We start from the raw sequence: 27,508 nt of genomic DNA, 5'->3' as shown, positions 1-27,508 counted from the left end.
TTCCGATATTTTTGAGATCTCGAGATGTCGAATAGTTATATTGATTGGATGGAATCTGAAGGTCATTGCCATTTGAAATCAGATTCGAGACTATTTTTAAATTAATTCAGTATTGAAATTATCTTATATTTCTTACATTTTGTAATTACAAAATTATTTTAATATTTAAATGTTAAATTATCTAAATATTCATCATTATGTTTGAAAATAAAATTGAAAATCGAAATATTATCTACGACGATTTAATTTGGTTGAAACGGAATTTAATTTAAGACCGGAGCACGAACTCAACTTTCGTTTCGTCGGCGACGCGTCCTTACCACATACTTGGCACGCGGAGATTGGCCAGGTCTCCGCGTACAATTCGAACCACGTGGCACGTGATTCGTGCTGCCAAACGTATATGGGTCCGTTCTTAATACCACGTTACGTTATATTATCTGAAATTGAAACGAACGACATGCGCAACTGAGGGCGAATTGAAAAGGGGACGAAGCCAGAAGGTGTAAAGACTTTAGATCGCGAGGAATGAATCCGTTCCTGCATTTCGCCGTCCGTAATCGAGCCGCGACTTTCCGATGAGAATCCGCCTTGAGACGACGCCTGGACGGAACGGCCACGGTCGCTTCGCCGTCTAGGTATCGTCACTCTTTCATGGTGCGGATCGTGTACACCGAAGTCCGAACAAGCAATAATCGTCGCTCGCATTCGACGCAGTGCATCAGTCGGGATTTCGAGATACTGCAAGCGGAACGCAAATCACGAGTCGCAGAGACAGACCGAGAGACTTGATAGTCGGGACCGCGTGTTATACACGAGAACGCTTTTTTTCCGAGGCGTAACGAATAAAGAAGCGGTAGAGGTAGAGCGAGAGGGAGAGCGAGAGTGTGAGAGAGAGAGAGAGTGTGAGTGTGTGTGAGAGTGAGAGAGGGCGAGAGGAGAGTGTGAGAGAGAGTGAGAGAGAGAAAGAGGAGTGAGCGAGGAGAGAGAGAGAGAAAGAGCGGCGCGGCATCACACCGAACGAGAAAACGGTGCCCCGACGCGGTCGCTGGCGCTGCGTGAAGTCCGGCGAAATCATTGACATTGGGAAACGGCCATTTTGGCGTGTTGTTTCCCACCGATCGAGTGCCCGAGGCGCGCATACATACAACACGGCATCGACGTCCATTCGCTTTCAAGGTAAGGAGCACGCGGACGACGGTTGCGCGGCCGCTCGCGACTCCCGGCGCCTGGTTTTCCCGTCCCATCCCGGCATTCCCGACGCGTCGCCCCGCGCGGCGACGGCGGCGGCCCGCCGCTGCCGTCGCCGCGAGGAGTCCCGCACGCGGGGCCTAACGGTATCGCTCCGGGGGCTTTCGCCAGCGCGAAACGAGAAATCGTCCGGTCGCTCGATTCTATAGAGAAAAAAAAAAGAAGTATCTTCCCCTCCCCCCTCCCCCTGTCTCGCGATCAGCGTCCGTTGGAACCGCGCGGAAACGAGCCGGAGCGAGCCGGCCACGGTGTATTTTAACGCGCAAAATCGCACGCCACGAGCCTGCCCCTTATCGACGGTTTCGAACGTTGCGCGGTTGAAATCCCCCCAGGATTCGACCGAGCGACGTATATCGGCTACCGTTAATCGCGGGGGATACTCGCGATTAGGCGAGCCTCTCGGTGCTCTCGCCGTTCTTCTGCCGGTTTTCCTTTTGAATTTCTGCACATTCAGAACGGTTAATTTCGTCATCCGGAGATGTGTAACGGAGATAAGCTTTGAATATCTAGAATGTTCCTTTGTCTCCCCTTTGTTGTGTGAGTAATACTTTGAACATTCCGCACATAATAACAGATCTCGTGTATGTGTCGAATCTTAATATACCGCTTTGCGAGCCTCTCTCCTTCCTTAACGCGCACAATACGATTAAAATGGAAAATTTGTACTTGAATATAATTTTTTTCGTAAATTTCAAATCAACTTAACTCTTTTTTTGAGGAGATATAATGGCTCGTTAAAATAAATTAATAATAAAAAATATATATATTACGCAAGCAGCTGTAGCTCTCGTCTAACTGTATAAATTTCGCGATTGAAAATTACAAACGGTAAGGAAATCGAATTTTTTGTGACGCAGTTAACTGTTTAATCTACTGTGTATTCAGTAGTTTTGCTTGCCTTCCACATCCAAACACAAAAACACTTGGCACATTCGAATGTATTCATAACGGCAAACACGATACCTAAAGGCATACAGTCAACCGTAGGTCAATTTTGTTTGGTCTTGTTTCCTCTCCTTGGAACTCTATTCAGACGTTAATATAAAAACCTAGCACGCATACTTTCGAATATGTTTACGAGATCGGAGTTATTATACAATTATGATATCAATTATTAATTAATTTTGCAAGTTGTACAAGTGTAATTAATGATAATGATAATTATAAACATAATGAATAAAATTTATATACGACTTTAAATATTACGCAAAGAAATTATAACGTAGCGCGATAATATTAACTAGTGTGTATGTGTGTGTAATAGTGTTCTTTTCCCTTTTTTTCTTATCAGGAAAAAAGATAGTAGATATACTACAGTATTTCCAAAATGATGACCGAAACGCATATGAACTCTAATCATATGTTGAATTCTGGTTTGTCTAACAAATCAGAGTTAGATAAAATGGATGATGTAGGTTGGAAAGCCAAATTAAAAATTCCACCGAAGGATAAAAGAATTAAAACAAGTGTGAGTTGATATATAATATAAAAAAAAATAAATAAATTGATAATAAATTACTAAATAAGGAAAAATTAAATTTTTTATATCTCTAGATTCGAGTTATTCTTATGATATAAAAAAATTTTACGATTTTTTTTTCGAAATCAATTTATTATTATGCGTAGACAAAGAGAGATTCTTAAAAGCACTTAAGCTTGCTGAATTGAAATTTATTATGAACTTTATCTTGTAGGATGTTACCGACACACGTGGTAACGAGTTCGAAGAATTTTGCCTAAAACGTGAATTATTGATGGGAATTTTTGAAAAGGGATGGGAGAAGCCATCACCGATCCAAGAAGCTAGTATTCCCATCGCACTTTCTGGTAAGGACATCTTGGCACGTGCGAAAAATGGAACTGGTAAAACGGGAGCGTACTCAATTCCAGTGCTGGAACAGGTATGGCAAAGGTGTTAGTTTGAAAAAAAAAAAAACAAATATTTTGAATATTTGTCGCGTGTTTATTATTAATGTCATATGTTGCTGCTTCAGGTTGACCCGAGGAAAGACGTAATCCAAGCACTGGTAATTGTGCCTACAAGAGAGTTAGCGCTACAAACATCACAGATTTGTATTGAGCTTGCAAAGCACATGGAAATAAAAGTTATGGTTACTACTGGAGGAACTAACTTACGAGACGACATTATGAGGATTTATCAAAAAGGTAGAATCTAGAAGAAAGTTTATAATTTCAATAAATAAAATTGTGAGTCTACCGATGTATTATAATCCATATGTGATTTATACTTCCAGTACAAGTGATAATCGCAACGCCAGGAAGGATCCTTGATCTGATGGATAAGAATGTGGCAAATATGGAGCATTGTAAAATTCTAGTTTTGGACGAAGCAGACAAACTGCTATCGCAAGACTTTAAAGGAATGTTGGATCATGTAATATCGAGGTGGGTCTATACACAAATATCACATTTTTATACAGAATTTATTTGATCGCACACTTCTTGTACGGTAGGCGGATAACTATGAAGAATTGTGCAAAAAAAATCTCAAGTTCAATATTTTTTTTTGTATGAGAGACAATTAAGGTTGATCACACAGTGTTTGTTTTAAATGCGTTTGTATATGCATTGCTACACTTTATATAATTAAAATGCTTGAAATGCCAAACATGTCTTACCAAATTGAGGCGTGTTGCAACATATTCACATTCCCGAGTGTATCAAACTGACCAATCAATAACTAACTTTAATTGACTCTTGCTTAAAGTATTGAAATTATATTATTTCATTTGCAATTTTAACTCGTATCACTGCCATATTTTTCATTTGATATTGTTAAAACTGATAACTAACTAGTATTATATAAATATTTACATATATTGCGTTTTTACGCGTGCAATATAATACTATCAAATTATTGAAAATAACCATTTATATTACTCTTTAATATTACTTTGTTATATTCATTGGTTGTATTATTTTCTGTCTAGATTACCAAACGAACGTCAGATTTTGCTGTATTCAGCTACGTTTCCTCTGACTGTGAAACAATTTATGGAAAAACACTTGAGAGATCCATACGAGATTAATTTAATGGAAGAGTTGACTTTAAAAGGCGTAACACAATATTACGCTTTTGTACAGGAACGACAAAAAGTTCACTGCCTTAACACGCTATTCTCCAAAGTAAGGCTAAACTTAATTTGATTACGTAATTCTTTATCAATAATATTGTAAACCAAGTAAATGTAATTATTAACTTATCTATTACTTTTATAGCTGCAAATAACGCAAAGCATAATCTTCTGTAATTCAACGCAACGCGTCGAATTACTGGCTAAGAAAATAACAGACCTTGGGTATTGCTGTTATTATATACACGCGAAAATGGCGCAGGCACACCGAAATCGCGTATTCCATGATTTCCGTGCAGGATTATGCCGAAATCTTGTAAGTTAATAAATATATATTAACATTTTTAGTTTAGAAATTTAAATAATTTATTTAAATTTTAATTATATAGATATTTTTATGTATTTGTATTTAATTATATACGTGTAAATTAAATGCGTGTAATAATTACATTATATCACTTTTTTTCAAATAATATCAAAACTGAAAAAAATTTTACTAATGTATCTATATTTGATTTGATGATTAAACTTTATTAAAATTGTTATTAAATAAATAATTTTTATTAAATTCTTTTTCGCAGGTGAGCAGTGATCTATTTACTCGCGGTATTGACGTTCAGGCTGTAAATGTCGTAATCAATTTTGACTTTCCGAAGATGGCAGAAACATATCTGCATCGAATCGGCCGATCTGGAAGATTCGGCCACTTAGGTATAGCAATTAACCTAATCACGTATGAAGATCGCTTCAATCTACACCGCATCGAACAAGAGCTTGGAACAGAAATTAAACCTATCCCAAAGGTGATAGACCCCAGTTTGTACGTGGCGAAACCAGAAGACAATAGTATGGAAGAAGGCAACGTGTCCAAGTAGTTTCGATGCACTGTGGTAAAATGAAGCTTCACACACGCTCAAAAAAAAAAAAAGTTTAAAGTGTGTGTCAAAGTGTGTCAAAGAGTGAGTTCACTTGTAAATAAAGCGTACTAAGTCTGAGTAATAATGAGCCTGAGTGATTGAAGTGTCGCGCAAATGTTGGTGCGAACGGTTTTCTTTGTACATAAATACATTTAAATGTACATAAGCTACAGCAATTCAGAGTCAAGCCATTATCAAGATGCACAATATGTAAACAGATATGTGAATAACATAATAATCAATCATTGCATTTTATCATAACTGTAAATACTACATGCGAGGACATACAACATCGTTTTAATAGAGGATTTTTATACAAGGGCTTCATTCTTCCAGTATTTTTTTTTCTTCTGTTATGTAACGACAATGAAGAAAAAAGGGGCGTACATATATGATTTAGAAAATCTATCGGCCAATCTCACTGAGTACAACATACTGATTCATGTGCTCATTACTTTTGTACTGTCATGCATATATATATATAAATTGTCCTTAACACCAATAAGGGTCGTGTGAATGTATATATATATATATAAAAGTATAAATTGCCCTTAGCGATTTATAAAATTTGGATATTAAATATCAGTTGTAATATTTGATCATGGCTTGATTTTGCTATCTGTCAATATATTGTCATACAACTCTGAAATTCAAATCACTTGTCAACGCTTAAACTGTATTTTTTTCTGTTCAATCAACTACTAGTGAAATTTTCTTTTTCTTTTTTTTTTTTAAACGCAATTGGATTTTCTTTTTACCACATCGTGATTGAGAATCAGAGGTTGTACAATTGACTAGTTTTATATAATTATTTTTTATAAAGAACTGGCTGGTGGACTCCATACAAAAACAGAGATTCTATGGTTGATGCTGATAATAACATATGTGTCCAGTCACAGCCTATATTTAATTATACAACTACAGTCTATCGAGGCTGAAATTGAGATCTAATAAAAAAAAATTACGAGGATTTATTGGTAAAATTAATGAAAAAACGTGGAATAAATCGAATATTTAACTGATAATGGAGCGGATTAAGTGCAAATATGCGGAACTGACACACAATTCACAGTGGTATGTGAATGTGAAGTGCACTGAATAAATACTCTTGTCTCTCGTGAAAGATAAAATAACTGCCAAAGTTATTGCATTATTGATAATATCGACATAGAATCTCTAGAGATCTCCATAAAATTATGGATAAGCACGAGAAAGAGTAAAAAACATGTGCAGGAAATTTACTGTTCGGTATGCATGACGATAGGGTTGAAATTTAAGAATTCGAAAGCCACCAGCCAAATATGACTTAGGTTTTTGGATGTGAAAGATATGGAACACTATGCGATACCAAAATATTTCGTATTTGAGGGGAATCCTCTTCGAATGAAATATTAACGGTGATAGAAGGCGGTTTAAAATGTATTTAGGGCTGTAATATCAGAAACTGTGAGCTTATCACGGGAAACTGTAGATAATAGATAAAAACAGTAATGAGATAACTGCTGACACAAAAAAAGAGGAAATTAAAATTGTAAACAATTGGACATTGAACAGACGTGTACAGAATGTTGATCTGGACGAATGGTTGTTCATGCTCGCTGCCTTCAACCTTCGACCAATATACGTAATTGTTTTGTTCGTAGCGACGTACCGGGGGCATGGTTTAAGTTTGAATGCAAGTTCGAAGTGTATTGTCGAGTACAGAAACATTCCGCGAATCTCCATTTTCGTAGAGGGTATACCATCGTAGGCCCGGCTAGCTAAATATCGGAGGGACAGATTCGCATTTTTATATAAGATGTATAATGTAAACGAATATGCGTTATCATACTCGCGAGTTAGCTTATCGCGGGCTTCGCAAGTTTCTCGTGTCGTCTTACGATATGCAATTCATTTCGCGTGTAGAGCTCTACGATTTTGGAAAATGTGTACACTCTCGATCGCGTATACACTCCTGATGCCATAAATCTGACTCGTCAATATACATGAAGGAAGAAATCCTTAGGTAAACGTAACACGATCCCCGCGCGATTACCGTTTCTGTTTACCGCGGATATTTATTGCAAATCGAGTTATAAGTTGCAAAACGGTTGTTCACCGCGGATTTTGTGGCAAAGCGAGTTTTAAATTGCAAAATAATCACAACAGGGTTATAAGTTGCAAAATAATCGCACTTGCGACTTATTGCCCAGTTTACAGACGCATACATACGTGATCATACGCGCGATTAGACGAAGGAAAGTTAAAACAATGTAATATAATGAATATAATGAATCGCGCAAAGTGTAATTACTACATATTGGAACGGAAGGCGGTACGATGATTGTTCACGTCGAAACACACGATGTACCGTAATCAACAAACGTTACGCGTCTTTCTATTTTACATTTCTATTTGCTTCCTCAACAAGTCTTCGATTCGGCAAAATTTCTCTAACAACTTAGCTACTGTTGTGATTACAATACGGGCAGATATTGAATCACGAGCGAGAAGTCAGTGTTGATGACCGCGAGAACTTTTTGTTATCGGTGATATCCATTAACGATTACAATAGAGTGATCTCTGATATATTCAGCGCGCTGTCTTTTGCTTGACCGAGGTAACGAAAGCAAATAATCTGCCAGATAGTTATGGTTGCCGTTGACCACATTGTAAAATGAACAACCAGAGCAGACCGGCAAGACCAGGCAATTATATCTGCTACGATTTGATAATTTATTTCTTTTTTGTGTCACTGTTGCAAAGATACTGTAATGAATTAAGCTAAATGTGCGATCTTGTTGATCAAATGATCTGTCGCCCACTGCATATTAATTTGATCGCTCAAAATCGCATACGATTGCGTCATAGTCTAATATTACGGTCCCCCTTCATTTTTATTATCTACTTAATATACAAACGTAAATGGGTTCAATGTAATAACAATTGTTTCGCCAAACCAATTTAATCTGCGAAATGTTCCCATTTACAAACTACGAAAAAAAAATCTGCTCTTATTCTTATTAGCTTCTACTTGTTTTGCTTATGGCGATCCTTTTGAAAATTCTTTTGGCAATATTACGTAGACTAAGAAGAAACTACTTAGTCTTACTGCGCTGTAATTGGAAACATCGATAGATCCATTTTATGGAGTCTATTTTGCGAAATGTATTTTATTCAACTTTCGAAAGAGTCAATTAGCCCGTGCTAAGAAGCAAGCATTTAAGATCTTTTCATTTTATAAAACATTTTACAAGCCTATTCTAATCTAATCAAAATTATTTCCCACTGAAACTACTTAGTGCTCTCAAAATAATTGATAAACGATGTTTGAATATTTCAAAGACTTTAAACGAAAACACTCGTCCATTTAGTGATATTCAAAATTTACAATATTACGTGCTGCACTTGACTCTTTCTAAAGAATGATGTTTATGCGAAATATATAAACTTAAAAAAAAGTGGGCTTAAAAAATCCAAAAAAAAAAGACGAAAGAAACATTGATTAGCAATGTTATGTGAACAGACTGAAGAACGTGGTAATTTTATAATCTTTACCTCTCTTGCAGCCGTACCTGTATTGCCGTTCTTATATTCCAAATTACAGACGAGTCTCCTTTTTGCGAAAAAAAAAAAAAAGAAAAAATGCTGGAAAATAAGTTGAGTATATCCGTGGCGCGTTTCGCAGCTGCAAGTTGCCAAAGTAAATGTTTTTTTTTACTTTGGTATCTTTTACCACGTCTTCACGTCTGATCCATGAGGTATATCCAAGTGCGGTTCGCGCAACTAATCTTGGATATAACAAGGAGTGCCCTTGATATGAAAGTAAGCGAATGTAATTCGTGCGAGCGTAGAAATACGATTTCGGAGGTAAATGTGTTAACATCCGGGTAACATGCGAGAATTGCGGAGGACTCTCTGTCCCCAATCCCATCCGGGGTGAGGGTAACAAATTTCTTACTTCTCAATGTCTACGATTTAAATCGTAAGTGTGAAGGGGAACATCTTGAGAACGAGCTCTCTAACAGCACATCTCGTAGATCTCGTACCTTCGCCTGAATTATTTCCATTGGGTTAACCCAATGCGGCGAACTGCGTGCAAGCACATTCCCAACAAACGAACCGAGAATTGATTGCATCGGAAGTTCAACATCCAAACGAACAATCTTTCCGCGTTTGAATAACATACGCAGTTCGATTAATAATATTGGAATTAGATCTCCAATATTCGTGAAAAAAAAAAACAAAAAAAAATATAATTCGTTCGAAATATAAAACAATATCAGTTTATCCACTTTACCGTTTTGTTAAAGAACTTACTATTATTATTATGTACACTTGTTTAAATTGCGAAAACCAATCATCAAAATGGCATACCTGAGCTGCTAATATAATGTGATACTATTTTGTTATTATTATTATTAATATTGCTACTATTATTAACGAGGTATGAACGAAAGAATTTTTCGACAATATGTAATGGACATCGATTTATTTTGTGACGTTGAAATCTTGAGTTTCAGTTGTTCGTAAATTGCAAGCAGCATAAGATTGCGAAATTGCTCCCCACATTCTAGAACCACCTTTGCTGCGTTTGTATTTTATAATTGATGCAATTAGGCTTACACAGTTAAGGAAACCGGAAAGTGCGTCCCTAAATGGGTAATACGGCAAAAATGATTTCGCGGTATTATGCAGCTTACGTATGTGTTTACAAATAACTCGCGGCTCACGCGTAATTGTGCGCAGATGAAATACTCTCTCTGTATTTCTGATTTTTATGTACATTTGTCAGGACAATTACTCTCGTTAGGTGTTACCGTTTTGGAAGCAATCTCTAAGCGGTATAAAACAAAATTATACAAAACAGTTTTCTCGTTCTAAGTAACGTTATTTTTCTTTCTCCAAATTGTAAAGATGGGTTTGCGCGTGACTATGAAAAAAAAAAAATTTTTTTTTATTTGTCTTCGCCATTTCTGTTTGCTCAAACCCATTCTAATGAGTCGTATGTCAATTTTGTTTCCTTGAAGAGACAGAATAGCAAAACTGTCTCTTAATAAAAATTCTGTTTCAGTACACACAATACATGAACTCTTTTTTACGTTATAAATCCTGAGGTACTCGTCGTTCCAAGCTTATTCCTCTTACATAAAACGATCCTCTCTCGTGTGTGATCCTTAACAAGATTATTAGATAAACAGGATGAATTTTATGTTACTTGAATTTTCAAGACTGCATTGTACGCGTGAATCGCATCCTGAGTCTTGAAATTTTCCAATTACTAAGGTACTTTTTATTCAGCATTTTAATTAATCTGCTACCACGCTATTAAAAAGTTCGTCGTTTGATCCGTTTTAAATTGTGTCAATTACATAATCTCATTTACAAATTGATCTAATGTATTATACATATGAAAGAGAAGATTGTTCTCTGTAGATGTATCTTGCCACTCACGAAGTTATTGCCGAAGTCTATTCATTATTTACTCGTATTTCGAAACATCTGCGAACACTTATTGTTATAGTTCGCAATATATTTTGTAGGTATATCCGAGGATTATTGCAGCTAATGCACGTTTAAGCGGATTACGTCAAATGCGACGTTACATGGAGATATCGAAGTATCCTTATAATACGGCTCACATTAATTTATCGCTAGACGAAGTATGCATTTTCCTTTTAATCGCGTTTAATACTACTTAATATTTAACGTGTTAATACGGTTTAATACAGATAAATCAATATCGGGCAAATGCAATAAACATTTTCGTCTCAACGATACTATATTATTCTCGTATCTATATATATTTATTGATGTCAATTGAAAAAATTGATGAATTGATTGTGGAGTATCGTAGTAAGAGCCACCGGCACTTGCATATTTCAAAAATTATAGCACCAAACGACGAGTTATTCGTGAGAATATAATATAGCTTCTAAAATTAATTAAACTAAAATTGCAGACGATGAAATTCGTACGTGGGATGCTTTCTCGATGTCGAGCCGTCAGCAAAAGTAAGAGTCCCATGAGACGCATTCACTATCCGAAAATGAAACATCGATATTTCAATACCGTCGGATAAGCATCCGTATTTCGATGCTATCCGTTATCGTAAGCCTCTCCAGCTCCATGCGATCCACCGCGGCTCTTTCAAAGGAGGAGGATCTGCGGAGGGCAGAATCCGCGTGGAGAACAAGCCGACGTGGCTCGGCGAGTGGGCGGAGAAGAGGGCATAAGAATTATGCTGTCAGACCCTTGGCGCGCGATATAAACGTTGGGCCGCTATTGATTTTAAGTAGTCGCTTAAATAGCGTCGTTCGGCCGTGCCATCACGGCGTCGTCGGATGCATCGCGCACCCCGAAGACGCATTAATGACTCTCTCTCTTTCTCCTTTATCTTTGCAACACTTACGAGTCCACCTTCATCAAGTATAACATCCACCGTCACACGTTCTGCATTCTCACATTCTCTAATCGTATTTACTCTTCTCCACGTCTCGTCTTTATTTATTACTATCGGTTCTGTTTAATTTCAGGAAATTATTCAATTAATGATTTATTATTATATAGAAAAATACATGTATGTAATATAAATTCAGATTTATGTTTTTTCTAATTTTATTGCGAAGCTTGGAAAATGGCGAAAGTGAGATATGCTTTCACCCAGAAGAGATGATGAAATTTTTAATTCTATTTTATCAAAAATTCCGATATATATTTATGTAGACGCTTTCAGTTTACAGGTTTCGGAATTTTTTCTTGTTTTCCTTGAATCAGAACGTATGGATATTTTAACTTTAATTCTAAAGAAATATTCGACCTTAAAGAGTTTCCTGCTAATAAATGAATTAATTCATTATCAATTAATGTATTGTATATCAAAGAATATACAATTGAAATTTTTATTTTTTCTATCGGATCGGTTGATCAAGTTTCAAGAAGAACAACTATACATTTTTGCATATCCATCTCCGGCTACGTCCTCTGACCGACGATTCAAACCGTTTATATACCAATTTTACCGTTATTTTTAAAACAAACAAAACAACACGATCAATTCTATTTATTTTCATAAAGCACACTAAATGAAATGACAAAAGAAAGCGCAATTCTACGACCCAGGACCAATTCTGTAAGATTTATTTTCTCGTCACTTTGAATCGTCCCTCCTCTTTTTTTTCTAGCGAGAAGGAGGGAGACAGAGAGAGAGAGAGAGAGAGAGAGAGAGAGAGAAAAGAACATGTCGCAATTTTGCCGACAACGGACGGGCAGATATCGATTCGGACGGCCAATTAGGTCTAAGAGGTCCTCCAGGGAGAATTTGTACACGACACACTACGAATCACTCCTCCATCTCGTCCAGCACCACCGGCTAACGCGTCATTCTTCTCGTCGCGTAGCCAAATCCAGCCGCCCTCTTTCCCGGGGTTTCTCTCTCTCTTTCTCTCGCGTCCACGGCCAAATCCCATCTTTCTACGGTCGTGGCTCTCTCATTTCCTGAATTATTTTTCCACGAGTCGTTTGCAGGGTCGAGACTCTGTGGAAACGGGGGGAGGAGGAGGAGGAGGGGGGGGGAAGAAAAAGCAAGGGGGAGAAAAAGAGAAAGAGAGATTCGTACGGTCGAGGGAGTCCGTATGCCACACACATCCCCTCGGCTCGAATATATATAGGCGACGACAATGCGACGATAGCGACGGAGAAGGATACAAGGATGCTGTGTGGAAGAGAAGACGGCGGTATAAAGAAACGAGAAATACTCTGACCCGTATTCCTGCTTCTATCTTCACCGCCACATTTAGCGCACTAAGCGTAGCCATCGGAGTGTGTGGGCTTTAGGACCGCGATCCCTGGGACGGGATCCGTTCACCTCAGGTTTGGGGGTGTGTTACCCGCGTCGTGAGGATACGAAAGAATGGGTGAGGGAGGGGGGGTGTTTTCAATTACGATGAATGATGATGAATAAAATATCTATCTCTCTGTTGCTGCCTCTGTAAATTTATCGCGGGAGATACTATATTTTTCGCGGCGGTTTCTGAGCGAATCTCCCTCCTCCCCCCTGCCGTCTCCTCCCTCTTAAGTTCAACGATCCGTTTCTTTCCAAACATCGAACGTGAAGGAGAACGGGGAGAGGCAATTGAACTATCGTTAAAATTAATCGACGTCCCAAGGAAGCGCCGCTTATTTGTACGGTAAGAGAATCGCGGGCAGGCACGCGTTTAGCGACCGAGTATGCGACCGGAATACGGGATCTTAGGAGACCACGAATCTCGCTCGCCACGCGGGCGGAATTCTACGATAGAATTCTACGATTCCTAGCCGATATCGCGGTCGGGACCGACGGCGGCACCGGGCGCCAGAACCCTCTCCGCCGCCTCTCCGCCCCCGTAATCTGGCAGTGCATTTAACCACTTTGCGAAATAGCCGTATATCTCCCCGCTGTGACGTAGCATTCGATATGTCGAGAGTGCGGGATTCGGCGGTGAGATCGGCAGAACGGGGTGGCGAGGTGGCGGAGAACGCGGGGGAGAAAGTTCCCGAGGATAAAGAGACGCGAAGCGCCGAGGCCCTCGTGACGGGGAGGGATGAGGGAATCCGGGAAGGGGGGGGGGGCGAGTATAGCGACGACTACGATATGCGCGCGCCCCCGTCATACCCGTTTAGGGATAGAAGGTGTCCCCCGCCCCGCGACCAGGGTGGGGTTGCCCGACCGTTGGTAGGGGGTGGAAATGCTCCCGATTCGACTCGGCGTGCAGAGCGCACGAGCCGACCACTGCCGCCGGGGGTTGGCAGTGGGGATTTGTTACAGGGAGAGTATCCGTAGGCAGCATAGGGGAGAGAAGAGACAGGGTAGACTGAGACAGAGAGAGAGAGAGAGAGAGAGAGAGAGAGGGATGTAGGGAAAACGTACGCGCGCGATTGCAGGGTATGAGGGGTGGCGAAGACTCGAATCATGATGGTCGTGTGTGTATGTGTATACGCGATATACGGGGTGTCATAATAAATTCAAACTACAACGTATCTTCTGATGACTTTTTAGACAATTTAGTCTTGATGAAAATATCACTAGAAATTTCATTATTTTTCATCGTTGGTCTTTTATCAAACTTCACGACATCCAGCTGTCGAAAGAAAATTCTGCTACCCTGATTTGTTAAAACTTTCAAAGTTCTAAGACTTCTAAAGTTCCCCTAAGACTTGTAAAGTTAAACAATTCGGACCTCGTCTCTTCAAACGGAGAATTCATTTCGACCTCGTGTCGCTACTATCTCTCGAAGTTCTTTTGACCACCCTGTAGCGAGCCGTGGAAGAAGGGTGCGCCCTACTTCGCGTCGGCGTTTTCCCTCCCGACCGGCGCCCAGCGTGTGCAACGGGGCGAGGGGGTGTTAAAGGGTGCGAGGGTAGGAACGCGGGGACGTCAGCGGGGTAACGGACGTACGAACGGACGGACGGAGAGAGACGGAGAGAGGACGACGCGCGAGATGAAGATACGAGGAGAGGAAAGCCGCGCGAGAGGGTGTCTCTCTGTTTCGCTGCCGGGGGTTTCGCAGTCTCGCATTTCAACAACGACGACGCCGAACGTCGCTGGTGTCGCCGTCGCCGTTTTTTCCCTTCGAGTAAGGGAACGCGCGCGCGCGCGCGCGTGAACGATAGATAGAAGCGTAAAGAAAAAGGGGGAGAGAGAGAGAGAGACGTTGACAGATACAGACAGAAAGAGAGACAGAGCGTGGGTGAAAGGGAGAAAAAGAGAAAGAGAAAGAAAACAAGGGGCACACTATTGAGGAGACACTCGCGAACCCTTCGTACGTTGGTCCCCGCGCAACGAGAGCAGCGTTACGCTCGGCTAGCACGACGGGGCACCTCGTGAGAATTCGGGTATCACAGGGGTGCTTCCGTAGTAGCGGCGGCGGTCGGTGATGTGAGTGGTGGCGGTGGTGGTCTGGTGGTAGCGGTGGTGGTGCCGTCGCTGGTGGTAGTGGTGCGGTTACAGTCGATACGGCGTGGCGGAGGTGTCGAGGAGCTTCTCGTCGGGGAACGACGCGAGTGATGCACGTTGGTGGACGCAGATTTACGTAAGAACGACGACGACGACGACGACGGCCTGTCCGCCTGCTCGTCTGCCTAGTGGTGACGTCGTATGTGCTGGTCGCGTGTGCGCACGTGTGACGCCAATGGATACTCGACGAAGTGGCTGATCGAAAATCCGAGGTGGACGTCCTCGATGGTTTGGGCTCGTCGGACGGAGCGCGCGCTGCTCGGAGAGCGAGAACGGAGGGACGTAGCGAGTACGTGAAACACCGAAGTGACGAGGAGTGCTGGGGAAGAATTTCCCCAGGCGAATGGACGAGACGGGTCCGTTCAATTTCGATTTCCCTCGTAGTTCGCCACGGTGCGCAGCTCCGAAAAACAGGCAGCTCCGGAGGAATTTCGTGGTGTACGAAAGGAGTAGCGGCCAATAAAAGGAGATTCGTAAGAAAGAGACGCTAGGGAGGAAGGAAGGTAGAGATACAAGTGCGAGAACACGGAAAGGAGGAGGATGGGCGTAAAATCGGTCCCGAGAGGCTTCCCCGTGTGGAAAACGCTTCTCGGTCGTTGTTGAGCGACGTGCGCGAATCCCGAGTGTCGTCGGGAAAGCAAGGCACAGAGAAAAAAAGAGAAAGAAGAGTCGAGTCGAATCGCGGGACGACGAAAGTTGACGACGACGCCGACGACGACGACGACGGCGGTGGCGGCGACGACGACAATAACGATCCATCATGGGGGTCTCGGTGTTCCTGCTGTACGCGGTGACGGTGCTCGGCGTAGCAGCCAGCGACAATTGCGCCGACAAGTGTTCATGCAAGTGGAAGAGCGGGAAGCGCACGGTGGAGTGCGTGAATCGCGACCTGACCAGCATACCGGAGTGGATCGATCCGGAGACTCAGGTGCTGGACATGAGCGGCAACAACATTCGCCACCTGCCGAACAACATATTTATACACGTGCAGCTGACGAATCTGCAACGTCTCTACCTGCGTGAATGCCGTATCGACCGGATCGACAGTAAGGCACTGGCCGGTCTGACGAATCTCGTCGAGCTCGATCTCAGCAGCAATATGCTGGCCACGGTGCCGAGTTCGAGCTTCACCGACACGCCATTTCTGCGCGATCTGGTGCTCGCGTACAATCCGCTCAAGCGGATCCGCTCGCACGCGTTCAAGAGCACGCCGAATCTCGTAAAGCTCGATCTGTCGCGCACGCAGCTCGCCGAGATCGAGGCCAAGGGCTTCCGCGGACTGGAAATGCTCGAGAGTCTCAAGCTGAGCAACAATGGACTGGCTACCCTTCATCCAGGTACCTTCGAGCCGCTCAACAAGCTCACCAGCATCGAGCTGCACGACAACCCGTGGATCTGCGATTGCCATCTACGCGAGATGAAGATGTGGCTGGTGAAGCATAATCTGCCGACCATCGTGGCGCCCGTGTGCCACGGGCCCCAGCAGTTGGTCGATCGTGCCTTCACCGACCTCGGTATCGACGACTTCGCCTGCCGGCCGATCCTGCTGATAGCCAGTCGTTACGCCGAGGCCACTATCGGCGAGAACGCCAGTATCGTGTGTCGCGTGAGCGCGGTGCCACCCGCACAGGTAAAGTGGTATTGGAACGGCCGGCTGCTGACCAATCACTCGGCCTTCAGCAGCTATCAAAAGATTCTCATCTTCGAGGAGGGTCAATTCAGAAAGCGGAGCACCCTCATTCTCACCAACGCGCAGGAGGCGGACTCCAGCGAGTTCTACTGCGTCGCCGAGAACCCGGCTGGCTGCGTCGAGGCGAATTTCACTCTGCACGTGTCCCTAAGAACGGCGGGCATGTCGACCTTAGGCTCGGGCCAAATCGCGGGCATATCCGCCGCGTTGGTGGTGCTCATACTCTTCATCCTGCTCATCATCCTCGTGCTGTTCGTTCGCCTGCGTAGAATGCCGCTGAAGGACGTGAAGTCGTCGGCGCCGATGGAAGCGGCGTCCAGCGACGGTGTCGGCAACGGTGGCGGTGGCGGCGGTGGCGGCGGCGGTGGTGACAACAACCCGCCATCCGCGACCTCGACCACTCGCAGGAAACACGAGGAGATCGAGACGACGTCGTTTGCGCTGGAATCGAAGCCACCCGCGTCGTTGCATCTGAGCTACGTACAGAGACCGCACGCGGCCGTGGTGCAGCAGGAGAGCGAGTACAGCACGATCAGCCGTTTCGACGACCAGAATCATCAGCCCGCGGTGGCGGCGATACCGGGCGCCGGGTGTTTCTCGTCGACGGCATCCTTGATGCCGATCGATAATCCGGATCTCATCAGGGACACCCGGCGCGGCTCCACCGAGGACATCACGCCTTACGGCGTCGCCGATTACGGCCGCGTCGAAGCGCTAGACGACGCCGGCAAGATGCTCTACACCAGCTGCCTGTGGGAGGCCAGGGACAGCTGCGGCAGGACGTCCGCCGTCACGGTGAACGCGTACCCGTCGAAGGAGCAGCTCGCGGTGGTTGCGCCGGTGGTCGAGCAGTTTCCGCCCGGCGCGAAGCAGATGAGAGTCTGGCAGAAGGGCGTCCCGGTGCTGCCGCCGGTCTCGGCGCTGAAGCGCGTCCTGGGATCCACGCGCAGCTCGCCCGACGAGGGTTATCAGGAGGGCACCGGCACCGACGTCTAGGTACCGCTACTTCATTACTGCGACGCCCGGCACCGTTATCTGGAGCTACGTAGACGGCACCAGGAGGACGACACCGACTGCTAAGAGAAGTACGAAGAAGAAAAAGAAGAAAACAAAATTAAAGAGTCGTCCTCGCGAATGCCGGACGGGCGGTAGTGAACAAGGAGTAAAAATGTGTCGGACAAATCTCGCGTTTAAGTGTGATCGCGTCAGTGTTGACAATGACCGAAAAATAACGCGCCATTATTGTTGTGCTCGGACTACTCTTCGCCGCTGAACGAAAGCGTTTCGCGCTCACGATCACGTTTACGTACAGTGATGGAAGCTACGACATTATACAGTTTCACATTCAACTAGATACCATCCAAGTCAGCAAGTGCGATAGCACCCTGCCATCGGGAAGGTATGATATACAATAGAGCCATAGACAAGGCGCGAGCAACGCACAGCCCATCTCTAAAGACTGCCATAACTAAAATATCGCGAATCGAATTGCTAGGCGTATGCAAGGAGCTCTCGAGAGGTCGACGAACGCGTGGATCGTTATACTGCAAGAGATTGACATCGCGGTTGCCGGAGGATTGTCTACGTGCATAACGTTTCGCTCGAATGAACTGCACTCGCACGGTTGATTGTGTTGAGGATCAACGATAACTGGGCTCTTTCGAAGAAGCACCCCCATCCATGCGTTCGTCGCGAAACGAACGCCTGTAAACGAGCGTTTATAGTGGTGCGACTCTTTGACGCGATCGATGGCAATTAGTGACACAGTTAGAGATGTCTTGTGCGCGGTGCGTGTGGTGCAGCCGATTGGCAGACATTCGGATTCCGTTTGTACGTGTCACGAGGGTTGCCTCCAGTGTTCGATATCGACAATGTTAACTTGTACAGGATGTTCCGAAAAAAAAAAATGGTCAACGTCCGAAAGATGACGACCGTCTGTCGTTGCGAGTGAAGCTCGTACATGCTTTAAATAACTCGGAAACTGCCCACGGAAGTTTGTATTTAAGAGTACCCAGATATCGTGATTTATAATAAGATTTTACGATTAGAACCTTCACATATGCAGAAACCATACATATCCTCAAGTTCGCGGTAATTTCGCGAGAATCGCAACCGCAAACTCGTTCAGAATCCAAATTCAGAGATATGTGTTCATTAAGATTCTCTTATACTCGCAACGATTGACACTATTATCTTTCAAAATATTGGCCTTTCCTCTGGAAACATTCTGTGTAACGCGGCAATGAAAGATCGGTCGATCGCGTCAACCGCAAGGCGACGTCTCGCGCACACGGAGTGCATATAGGAAATGCATACACACACACATACATATACACACACGACGTGCATCAAGCCAGAGGGACGAGGAAGTGATGACGATACGCTACGCCGGCCACGTCATTGTCTGGGCGGTCGTGCAGCACAATATCGACGGGTAATACATTTGTATAACGGCTAAGCCAAAGCGATTTGGGTCAGTTGGGAGACTTGAAATCTCCCGGGTCAAAAAAAAAAGAAAAAAATGCGTTAGGTAACTCCCCGATAAACGGCGAGCACGAGGACTGGCAGCGCATTCGTTTCCGACGATGAGGCTGACGCGTAGGGTTGCATAGGAAGCGAGGAACGACGAAGTATCTCTCGCAGATTTTTTTCTAGTCAATTCGATGAAAGAGAGGAAGAGAAAGAAAGAAAGAAAGAAAGAAAAAAAAGAACGGATTCATGACGGAATTATTTATTCGGCAGGACGGGAAACTCGCGCTGGCAAAATGGCGCATTCTCAATTAGGAGAATACGCGAGGTAGTCTCGTTGAGTCAACATCGGGTTATTCCCTCGAAGCTTCGGTCGACAAACTCTCACGATTACGGACCGGCGAGCCTATATTGTTGCTTCGAGTGGCCGGTCCGAGTGGCTCTCGTGCCCGAGGCGAAGCCTCGCGAAAACGATCGAGCAAGGGATATGGCGGCCGGATGCTGCTCTGGATCCATACTCACGACCGCATGTTCCCCCCCGATTCGATCGTAATCGCGGCCTCTTGACGCGGATAGCACCAATTTTTCCCCGAGTATTCTGTATTAAATTCGCGCTACGCTTTTAACTGATACAAATTTACTTCTCGATTCTCATTTTATTTCGAATACACGGCTTGATTGAATTATCCTTATTTTATTTAATATTAAATTTAACAGTAATTGTCAATATCGTCACACGCGACGTAACCACAATTTTGGTTGGTTCCATTTATTTTAATATATTTATCAGCGTAAAAGACATATATATCTTAAATTCATATTAAATTCACACAAGCATACGTAACAACGGTGTCAATCAATAATATTGATGATATTCTGATAGTCTGACATTAAAGCTTAGGGCTACTTCAACATTAATCGGGTGTCATTTGCGAGCACGTGTATTGTGACAGTGAATCCAAAGTGTATATGTAGACCTCGATCATTGTCTTTTTTGTACGTGCAACGAGAGCCACTGGAATCAATTACGTAAGACTGTGATAAGTCCCTAAACCAATCGCGAGTGAATGTATACTATTGCTCAATCACTAAAGCTGGATTTCGCGATTGATTGGTTGGCTTATACCTGACGTTGGCGTCTTACGTAAGTGAGGCTCTGTCGATCTACGCATTCGAATGAACCGTACTGTCAGGTTAGATTCACCATGCTGGGATAATTTTGCATCGCGTATTGAATAATCAATTCAAAGAAAACTAAATGTTTGATAAAATTTACCAACAAGACAACGTGCCTCCGAACAGCCTGAAATTATAAAATACGTTATAAAATCTTTACAGCAATAGACAAATTTTCATACATAATATTCTATTTATTATATTATCATTCAGCTTATAAGTGATTAGTTTTTATTATAATATTGGATATTCTTCTTTTTATTGAGAAAAATTCTTATTTTAACTTTATAATAATATTTTTATTTTATAGTTTATTGTGTACCATGTGTATTTTTTTTTAGTATGTTGTCTTTCTCTGGGAAAGAATAAAAAAAAATTACTTTTTTTAATTTATCTGCAACGAAAAAGGCTCACGTTTTTGCGGGCGATTTAATCAAAGTTACGAGCCATTTCCTTAGGCACCAATTTGTCCTGCAAATATTTTTTTACCCCTGCAGGGAGGCAAGCAAATTCGATGGGACGATAAGTCAAAACGCCAGGCGCGAGTTTCCGTTCGATCGCCATCTAAAGTGTGTCGACGTGCGTTCATTTTGTATGCCGTATATAAAGCATGTACCCGTGTGCGATGCGTGGACGTGTGCGTGTGTGTACATGTGGACGAGTGTAAATGTGGATGCGTGGGTATACCCGTGTTTTGCGCGTACGCGTTTTCCGTTCGTCGAAAAAGCACGCGACCGAGGTAGCGCGCGCGCGCGCGATTCGGCGCTTTGCGTTTTATCACCGATTGTTCTATAGCGATATCGCGCGGAAAGACCGGTTTTTCTCTGCTCAATGATCTCGAAGCCGCGTATCCGTCATGTCGAAAAACAAAACAAAAAAAAAATACATCGCTCGCGACCACTCCGATGACGATACGTCGCGTGCACAGACAGAATCACCCACTCGGACTCTTTTGCATTAATTCTTATATCTAGAGGAAACGGGGGCGAGAGAGTAAATATGTCACATACGCGTGGTATGTAACTAAATAACTGTCGACTGTATGAGTCCTGATACGATTGTACTGAATATTCGAAGAGCAAGTCACGGGGATTATAGAAACTTTTCCATCTGACAATTTCTATTTTCCATTGCCCCGCGTAATTAAAAAGTCGTGGTAATTAACCGGTCTTAAGTGACGGCGGAAAAGTTCATAGGGATGTAAAGCGAGTGATAACAGTTACGTTGGCTTTGAAACGAACTGGCCGCTTCCGTTTGGCTACTATTCTTCTCACACGGATGTGAGTTGACGTGGTACATACGTATAAAGAAAACGAAAGATGAAATCCGTGAATCTAGCGACCCACTTTCTTTTTAGAATTTCGACGTAATTAACGGAGTTCGGTCTTTCTCTCCACTTATTTGTTTGTCCACGATTTTAATTGCTATCTTATATCCGAATAAACGGATTACAGAATAATCGGTTTTCGCTCCCCGCCTTTTCATTTCTCTCGGAAATTTTCGTTCCGTAACAATTTCGATTTGAGGAATGCGTCGTTACCCGATCCTACCTATCATTCGTAGCGATCCGCTCGTTAATCTACGCGAACCGAAATTCGTCCTCGAAAAAAAATTCGTTTGAAACTTGTACGTTTGCAGTTTCGCTTATACATCGCGATGCTAAAAAAAAATTGTACGATTTACAAGCTCGCGGCATTTTTTCACTTTGTGGTCGTTGCGCGTTAATCTCCGAACTTGGAGTTCGCTCATCTTGAATCGTTGCGCGGCTCTTACATCTCGTAATATCACAATAAAACGCGGATTAGCGAAATGTTCGTGTTCTTTTTTTTCCCCCAACTCTTATCTACCAGTTTAAAATGTACTTTCGAGTTTACCGGCATGTCGATCGCTCAAAGCAGCCGCGAGAGTCAACTGTTGCGTGCAAGTGAGTCTTTATATCTGATTTCCACGAGTTTTTTTTTTTTTTTATACCTCTCAATCGACGTGGCACACAACCGAGTGTGCCGCAACGCCCACATGCCCGGGGTTCAATATACGCGGCGATCGTAGCACTCGTTGTCTATGTAGCGTCGACTATAAGGCACGTGAGAGGTCTAGAACCTGTGCAAAGCCCAGTGCGAGCTACCACCGATCGGAGAAACGCGATATTAATTGCGATTTACTGTCAAAATCAAAGCGCGAATCTTCGGGGTGTGTATAATATCGATCACGCGACATCGCAATTAATTTCATAAAACTTTCACACAGGTTATTTAACGCAAAATTTTTATAAAATGCGTTAGATAGAATAATCGAACAAGTCAGCTCGCCGGGCAATTACACGAACGTGGCAATATTGCCACGAGGAAATACTAATTATTTACGAAACTGGAGCACGATAGAGATTACGTTATAAAGAATTAATGTGTAACGAAATTATGTATCACGTGTATACTATCATGCGGAGGGGAATGATAAATATTCTTTGGCATTCGATTCGGAATTCTATATTTCGTGTGAATCACCTTCAACATAGCACGTCTTCGGTGATCAGAACTAAAGGCAATTCTCATTGGCTGCCTCCTTGAAAGTTTTACGCTCTGAGAATGACTCAATAATAAAACTTAGCAAGTGCACTCAGAATAATGCTGCTTTGTCTCACCATTGACTTTGGTTTTCACTTTCCTGAATAGATCCGAGTCAGTGTAGAAAGAGAAAAAGACTCTTTATTTTCTGGAAAAATAAGTAATTGTGTTAATTATTAATGCGCGGCGTGCGCGCGATATTGCGCAAAACGAAACTTTCGTCGAACGCATGTTCGGCACAGGCATCACGATATTTTGTTAATGAGAATAACTTACCGAATAATTTATTCAAATTGTGTTCAACATTTCCACGTGATATTTCATACACCATATCAGGCTAACATTAAAGTTTTATATATTATGATATTTTCTATAATTTACCATCGATTAATTTAATATTGTGACAACAACAGCTTAGAATAAATTAAAATATATTTAACACTAATGGAATATGAATAAACATTAGTTATATAAAGCTAATTTAACTTTTAATGTTTAATTAAGCTTTTAATCCAAGTTTTGACAATATAAAGCTCCATTAAAATTAATTTGTAAATGAAAGTTTTGTTATCGGTTGACATCATTCGATTCATACAGGAGAAATATATTAAATTTGAACACGTGCACGTGACTTTTTCTTTTTTCTCTACAACCGACTCGAAGATGACTCATCCTAATTTTTGTAATTGTATTGATAACGCGGTTACGTGTTTACATATTTTTACGAGAAAATATATTTGAAACACTGCCGAGAAAGAGGGGGTGCTCGCTACACGAGACGAGCGTAAACAACCCTGTGCACATATTTTCTCACTTCTTAAGGTAATTTCGCTCGCTGGGAGGAGCTCGTCCTTCGCTCCTAGCGTGAAAATATGCTTTCGTGACCGCGACGTTCGACGCCGGGTTCTCTCTTCGTAAAATTTACACACCTCGAATTTTCGTACTTTCGGAACCACGTACACGTATTAACATAATGTTACGCAGCGGCGGATTTAGAATATTTTGGGCGCAAGACGAGGTATTCCGAGCCCTTCTTAAAAGAAAAGAAAAAAGATATAAAAATAAATCAGATAAATTTTATAGCTATATATGTGTATCCTATATCATAAATATTTTTAACTAGAGTTTATAAAATTGTTATAATGTTTTAATGTTTCTTATTGATGTGGCCGAGATCGGCCGTATAGCTTTATTATCTAGGCCAAAGTTCGTATCAGTTATTACGGGTCATTATTATCAGAATAGATACAAGCATTTCAATGGTATTTCCCGTTGTTGTACCGTGACGTAACAAACGAGTACCATCTGTCTTAACAATTGGCAGCAATAAATCGTAGTAACTACCAATCGACCGAGAAGTATTTTAAATTAAAGCGATAACAGGACAAGTGCATGTGTGAGAGTGAAAGAGAGAGAGAGAGAGAGAGAGAGAGAGAGAGAAAGAGAGAGAGAAGGATAGAGAGATTGAAAGATAAAGTGTTAATTTTGCTGGATTCGTGAAGTTTTGTACATAGACAATAATGTACGGCGACTTTCATGATGGACAAGCGAAGTAATGCAAGAAATCCAAATCGTGAATTATCCATCAGCACCTGATAATAATGATATGAAGGAGAGAGATGGACACGGTAGATAAAAGGGAAGATATTTACTCGCAGTGACTTGGCACATACAACCAGGTGTGAGTGATAAGTGTTTTCTACAACAACCTCGAAATACGCGCGGTAAATTAATTGTCGTTACATTATAATAGCGCGCGCCACGTTGTTAATTTTTGTACCCGGTTGAAGTAGCGAGATTAACTTCTAATCCGACGTTCTCTCTTTTTACTCAATTAGTGAAGATGTGGACGGACAGCAAATTAAAAAGCAAAAGGGGTACTGAATTTTAAAATAAGGACGCATATATATCTTAGTCTTTTTTAAGGACACTAAGGACGACTTGCGTTTTAAAGTAATTTAAAAATCGCGTCAATAAAATTAACTGAAATCGATTTTAAACACATACATGTAACTGCCAGATGTGTAACCACGGGTCAAGAGTTAATTTCGTTCATGATGCGTAACGTTATAATTCTCTCCGATTTGTTGAAAAGAAATATACAGATATCCGAAAATATATCTAATATAACATCTATTTATAATCCAGTTGTTACATAAATAACGTTCACGAAGGTGCGATGTATTTTTGGATGGAAGTAACCGAATGAATTTCTGATACAAGTACTCAGGTATGAATAGGGTTGCCAGAAATTTTTGCGTAGTCGTCCTAAATTTCTCAAGACAGCAGCGAGGATACCTACAAGATTATTGCAAACTTAGAAGTCTTGAATTTGATTTCTGAATCACACGAATTCTTATAATTAAGTTTCTAAAGAGAAAGAAACGGCAATTGAGACTAAGAACGTATCGAAGAAGAGAGTGAAACCCTTATTTATAAAACGCAATTTTTGTCTTTACGTAATCCGTGTAGGTTTTCGAAGGGAAAAATCTGGCAATCCTGAGCACGAAGAAAGGCCCCGAGATACGCATCGACGTAACGCGTCGACCTCGGCCTTAAAAGCTGCACTCTGTGCAATTAGACCGAGTGTTACAAACCGCGTTGCCGCGACTCGTAGCCGGCTATATGCTCCGTGTTAACGCTAGTAATAACATTAATGAGTAACTCTTTAACGTCCGCTCCAACGAGCGGCTCGAACACGCGAGTCCTGCGAAAAATCCTCGCTACAGGTTGTTGGCTCCGTTAATAACCCGTGCGGTAACACATCCGTTATGCGTCATCCTTATTACTGGGAATAGACATTTCGTACGTATACAAAACCTGAGTTGTTTTCTAGTCCCCCTTTCCCCTCTTTATCAATTTTACATTTTTTATCGTAGTTATAAAGCGCTGAGCGCATATCTACGCTTCTATTGCGGACAATAAAAATTTCAGTTTTAAAGATAATGGGACGTCGACGGCGTCTACAGGCTATTGTTTGAAACAATAGTATCGCGTACATATGCGCTCCGTCCGAAGGGATATCACATACACTTGTACGTACCATTCGCGACACATCAGATGTAATCTGAAAACCGGATGAAAGGAGGAAACGTAAATCTCTCGAAAATCGCGGGGAAAATGACAGAGTTGCCAACAAGAGATTGTTTTTACAGAAGCCTTTAGATTTGACAAAATGTAAATCTCTCTTCGAGCTTGGAGTTTTTTATACATATACATTCCCCCCACATATCCCACCACACATGTTCACACATATCCATGTGTTCACATAGCCACATGTTTACACATCCACACATATCGTTACATATCTATAAATAGTTTTTCAAGATGTCGTCAGCTCGAAGCAGACTTTGTTACTTGTTATTAATCCGAATTAAATCTAAATTTTTGTCCTTGAGAGAGAGAGAGAGAGAGAGAGAGAGAGAGAGAGAGAGAGAGAGAGAGAAAGAGAAAGAGAGCGGAATCGATGCGCGTTGTTGGCAACCTCGAAAAGTGAGCAGAGAACGTTTATTGTATATCCTGCGTGCGCGCGTGTATACATGTTTCGTGTGTGCGTTGTAGGTATGTATGTGCATTTGCCTGTAGACCGAGAGTGCTCGCGTGTAAGTTGTAAAGGAATCGGACCTAGTTTTACGACCCTTAAGACGTGCCCGCCAAAAGGGGGCAACCACTTTTAAGGATGTTAACGATGTACAAATGTGTAATTTAGTGTCGCAGGAAGAATCCGTCTAACGGCGCGGTGTATGACGAACGAATATATAAGAAAAATAAACGAGAAAAAAAGTATATAAAAAAATATTTCTTTTATTTTACGAGTAACGAGAGGAATGGGCGCGCGTACGATTGCGACCGATTTAGAGGGCATAGGCGTATCTATATTTCCAAGATTACGCACTTTTTTGAAGGTATACATAATAGAGCAGAATATACCGTTCAAGACGGAAATTGTTGGTGAAAGGAAGAGAGAGGTGAAAAAGTGAGAGAGAGAGAGAGAGAGAGAGAACGCGTGCGATACGCTGTCATAAACCCACATGTACGGTAAAATCATGTGCTATAACGACAGTTGTCGAAATAAAATTTTTTTCGATCGAATTAATGGTTTTGTTTTTCCTACCTGGCGACAAATTTGTATTTATAACGCGTAAAAGTGTTGTTTTTTAAGATAGAAGAATGCAAAATTGATAGAAGCGGCGGATGTAGCAAGTGTAGCAACATTCGAAACAAACTGAGGAGACGATAAAATAAATATAGATGTAAATCCTGTAGTTTTATAATTATCGAATTTGATGAAAGAGAGGAATAAAAAGTTACTTCAGATTCCGTCTGCGTATGACTATTTAAAGCCACATTTTTTTTTATTCATGTTCAAGAAT

At 42.1% G+C, this 27,508-nt stretch overlaps 2 protein-coding genes across 2 annotated transcripts; both read left to right on the top strand.

Annotated features, from left to right (window-relative positions):
* The first annotated feature begins 642 nt into the window (after positions 1–642).
* On the top strand, positions 643–10,325 carry LOC105453733 (putative ATP-dependent RNA helicase me31b). The gene is made up of 8 exons (XM_011695917.1): positions 643–1,179; positions 2,543–2,719; positions 2,946–3,152; positions 3,246–3,417; positions 3,507–3,657; positions 4,203–4,398; positions 4,492–4,662; positions 4,928–10,325. The coding sequence occupies exons 2-8, from the start codon at positions 2,579–2,581 to the stop codon at positions 5,219–5,221; spliced, it is 1,332 nt and encodes a 443-aa protein (XP_011694219.1). The 5' UTR covers positions 643–1,179; positions 2,543–2,578; the 3' UTR covers positions 5,222–10,325.
* A 5,389-nt stretch (positions 10,326–15,714) lies between these two features.
* Positions 15,715–19,440, top strand: LOC105453732 (leucine-rich repeat-containing protein 24-like). Its single transcript, XM_011695916.1, has one exon. It carries the CDS (start codon positions 15,997–15,999, stop codon positions 17,920–17,922), a length of 1,926 nt encoding a protein of 641 aa, XP_011694218.1. The 5' UTR covers positions 15,715–15,996; the 3' UTR covers positions 17,923–19,440.
* Positions 19,441–27,508: the final 8,068 nt, after the last annotated feature.

Source organism: Wasmannia auropunctata, unplaced genomic scaffold, assembly GCF_000956235.1.
Source record: "Wasmannia auropunctata unplaced genomic scaffold, wasmannia.A_1.0 LD335996.1, whole genome shotgun sequence".
NCBI lineage: Eukaryota > Metazoa > Arthropoda > Insecta > Hymenoptera > Formicidae > Wasmannia > Wasmannia auropunctata.
Note: the sequence above shows the minus strand (reverse complement) of the source record. Positions and strands in the feature narration are given on the sequence as shown.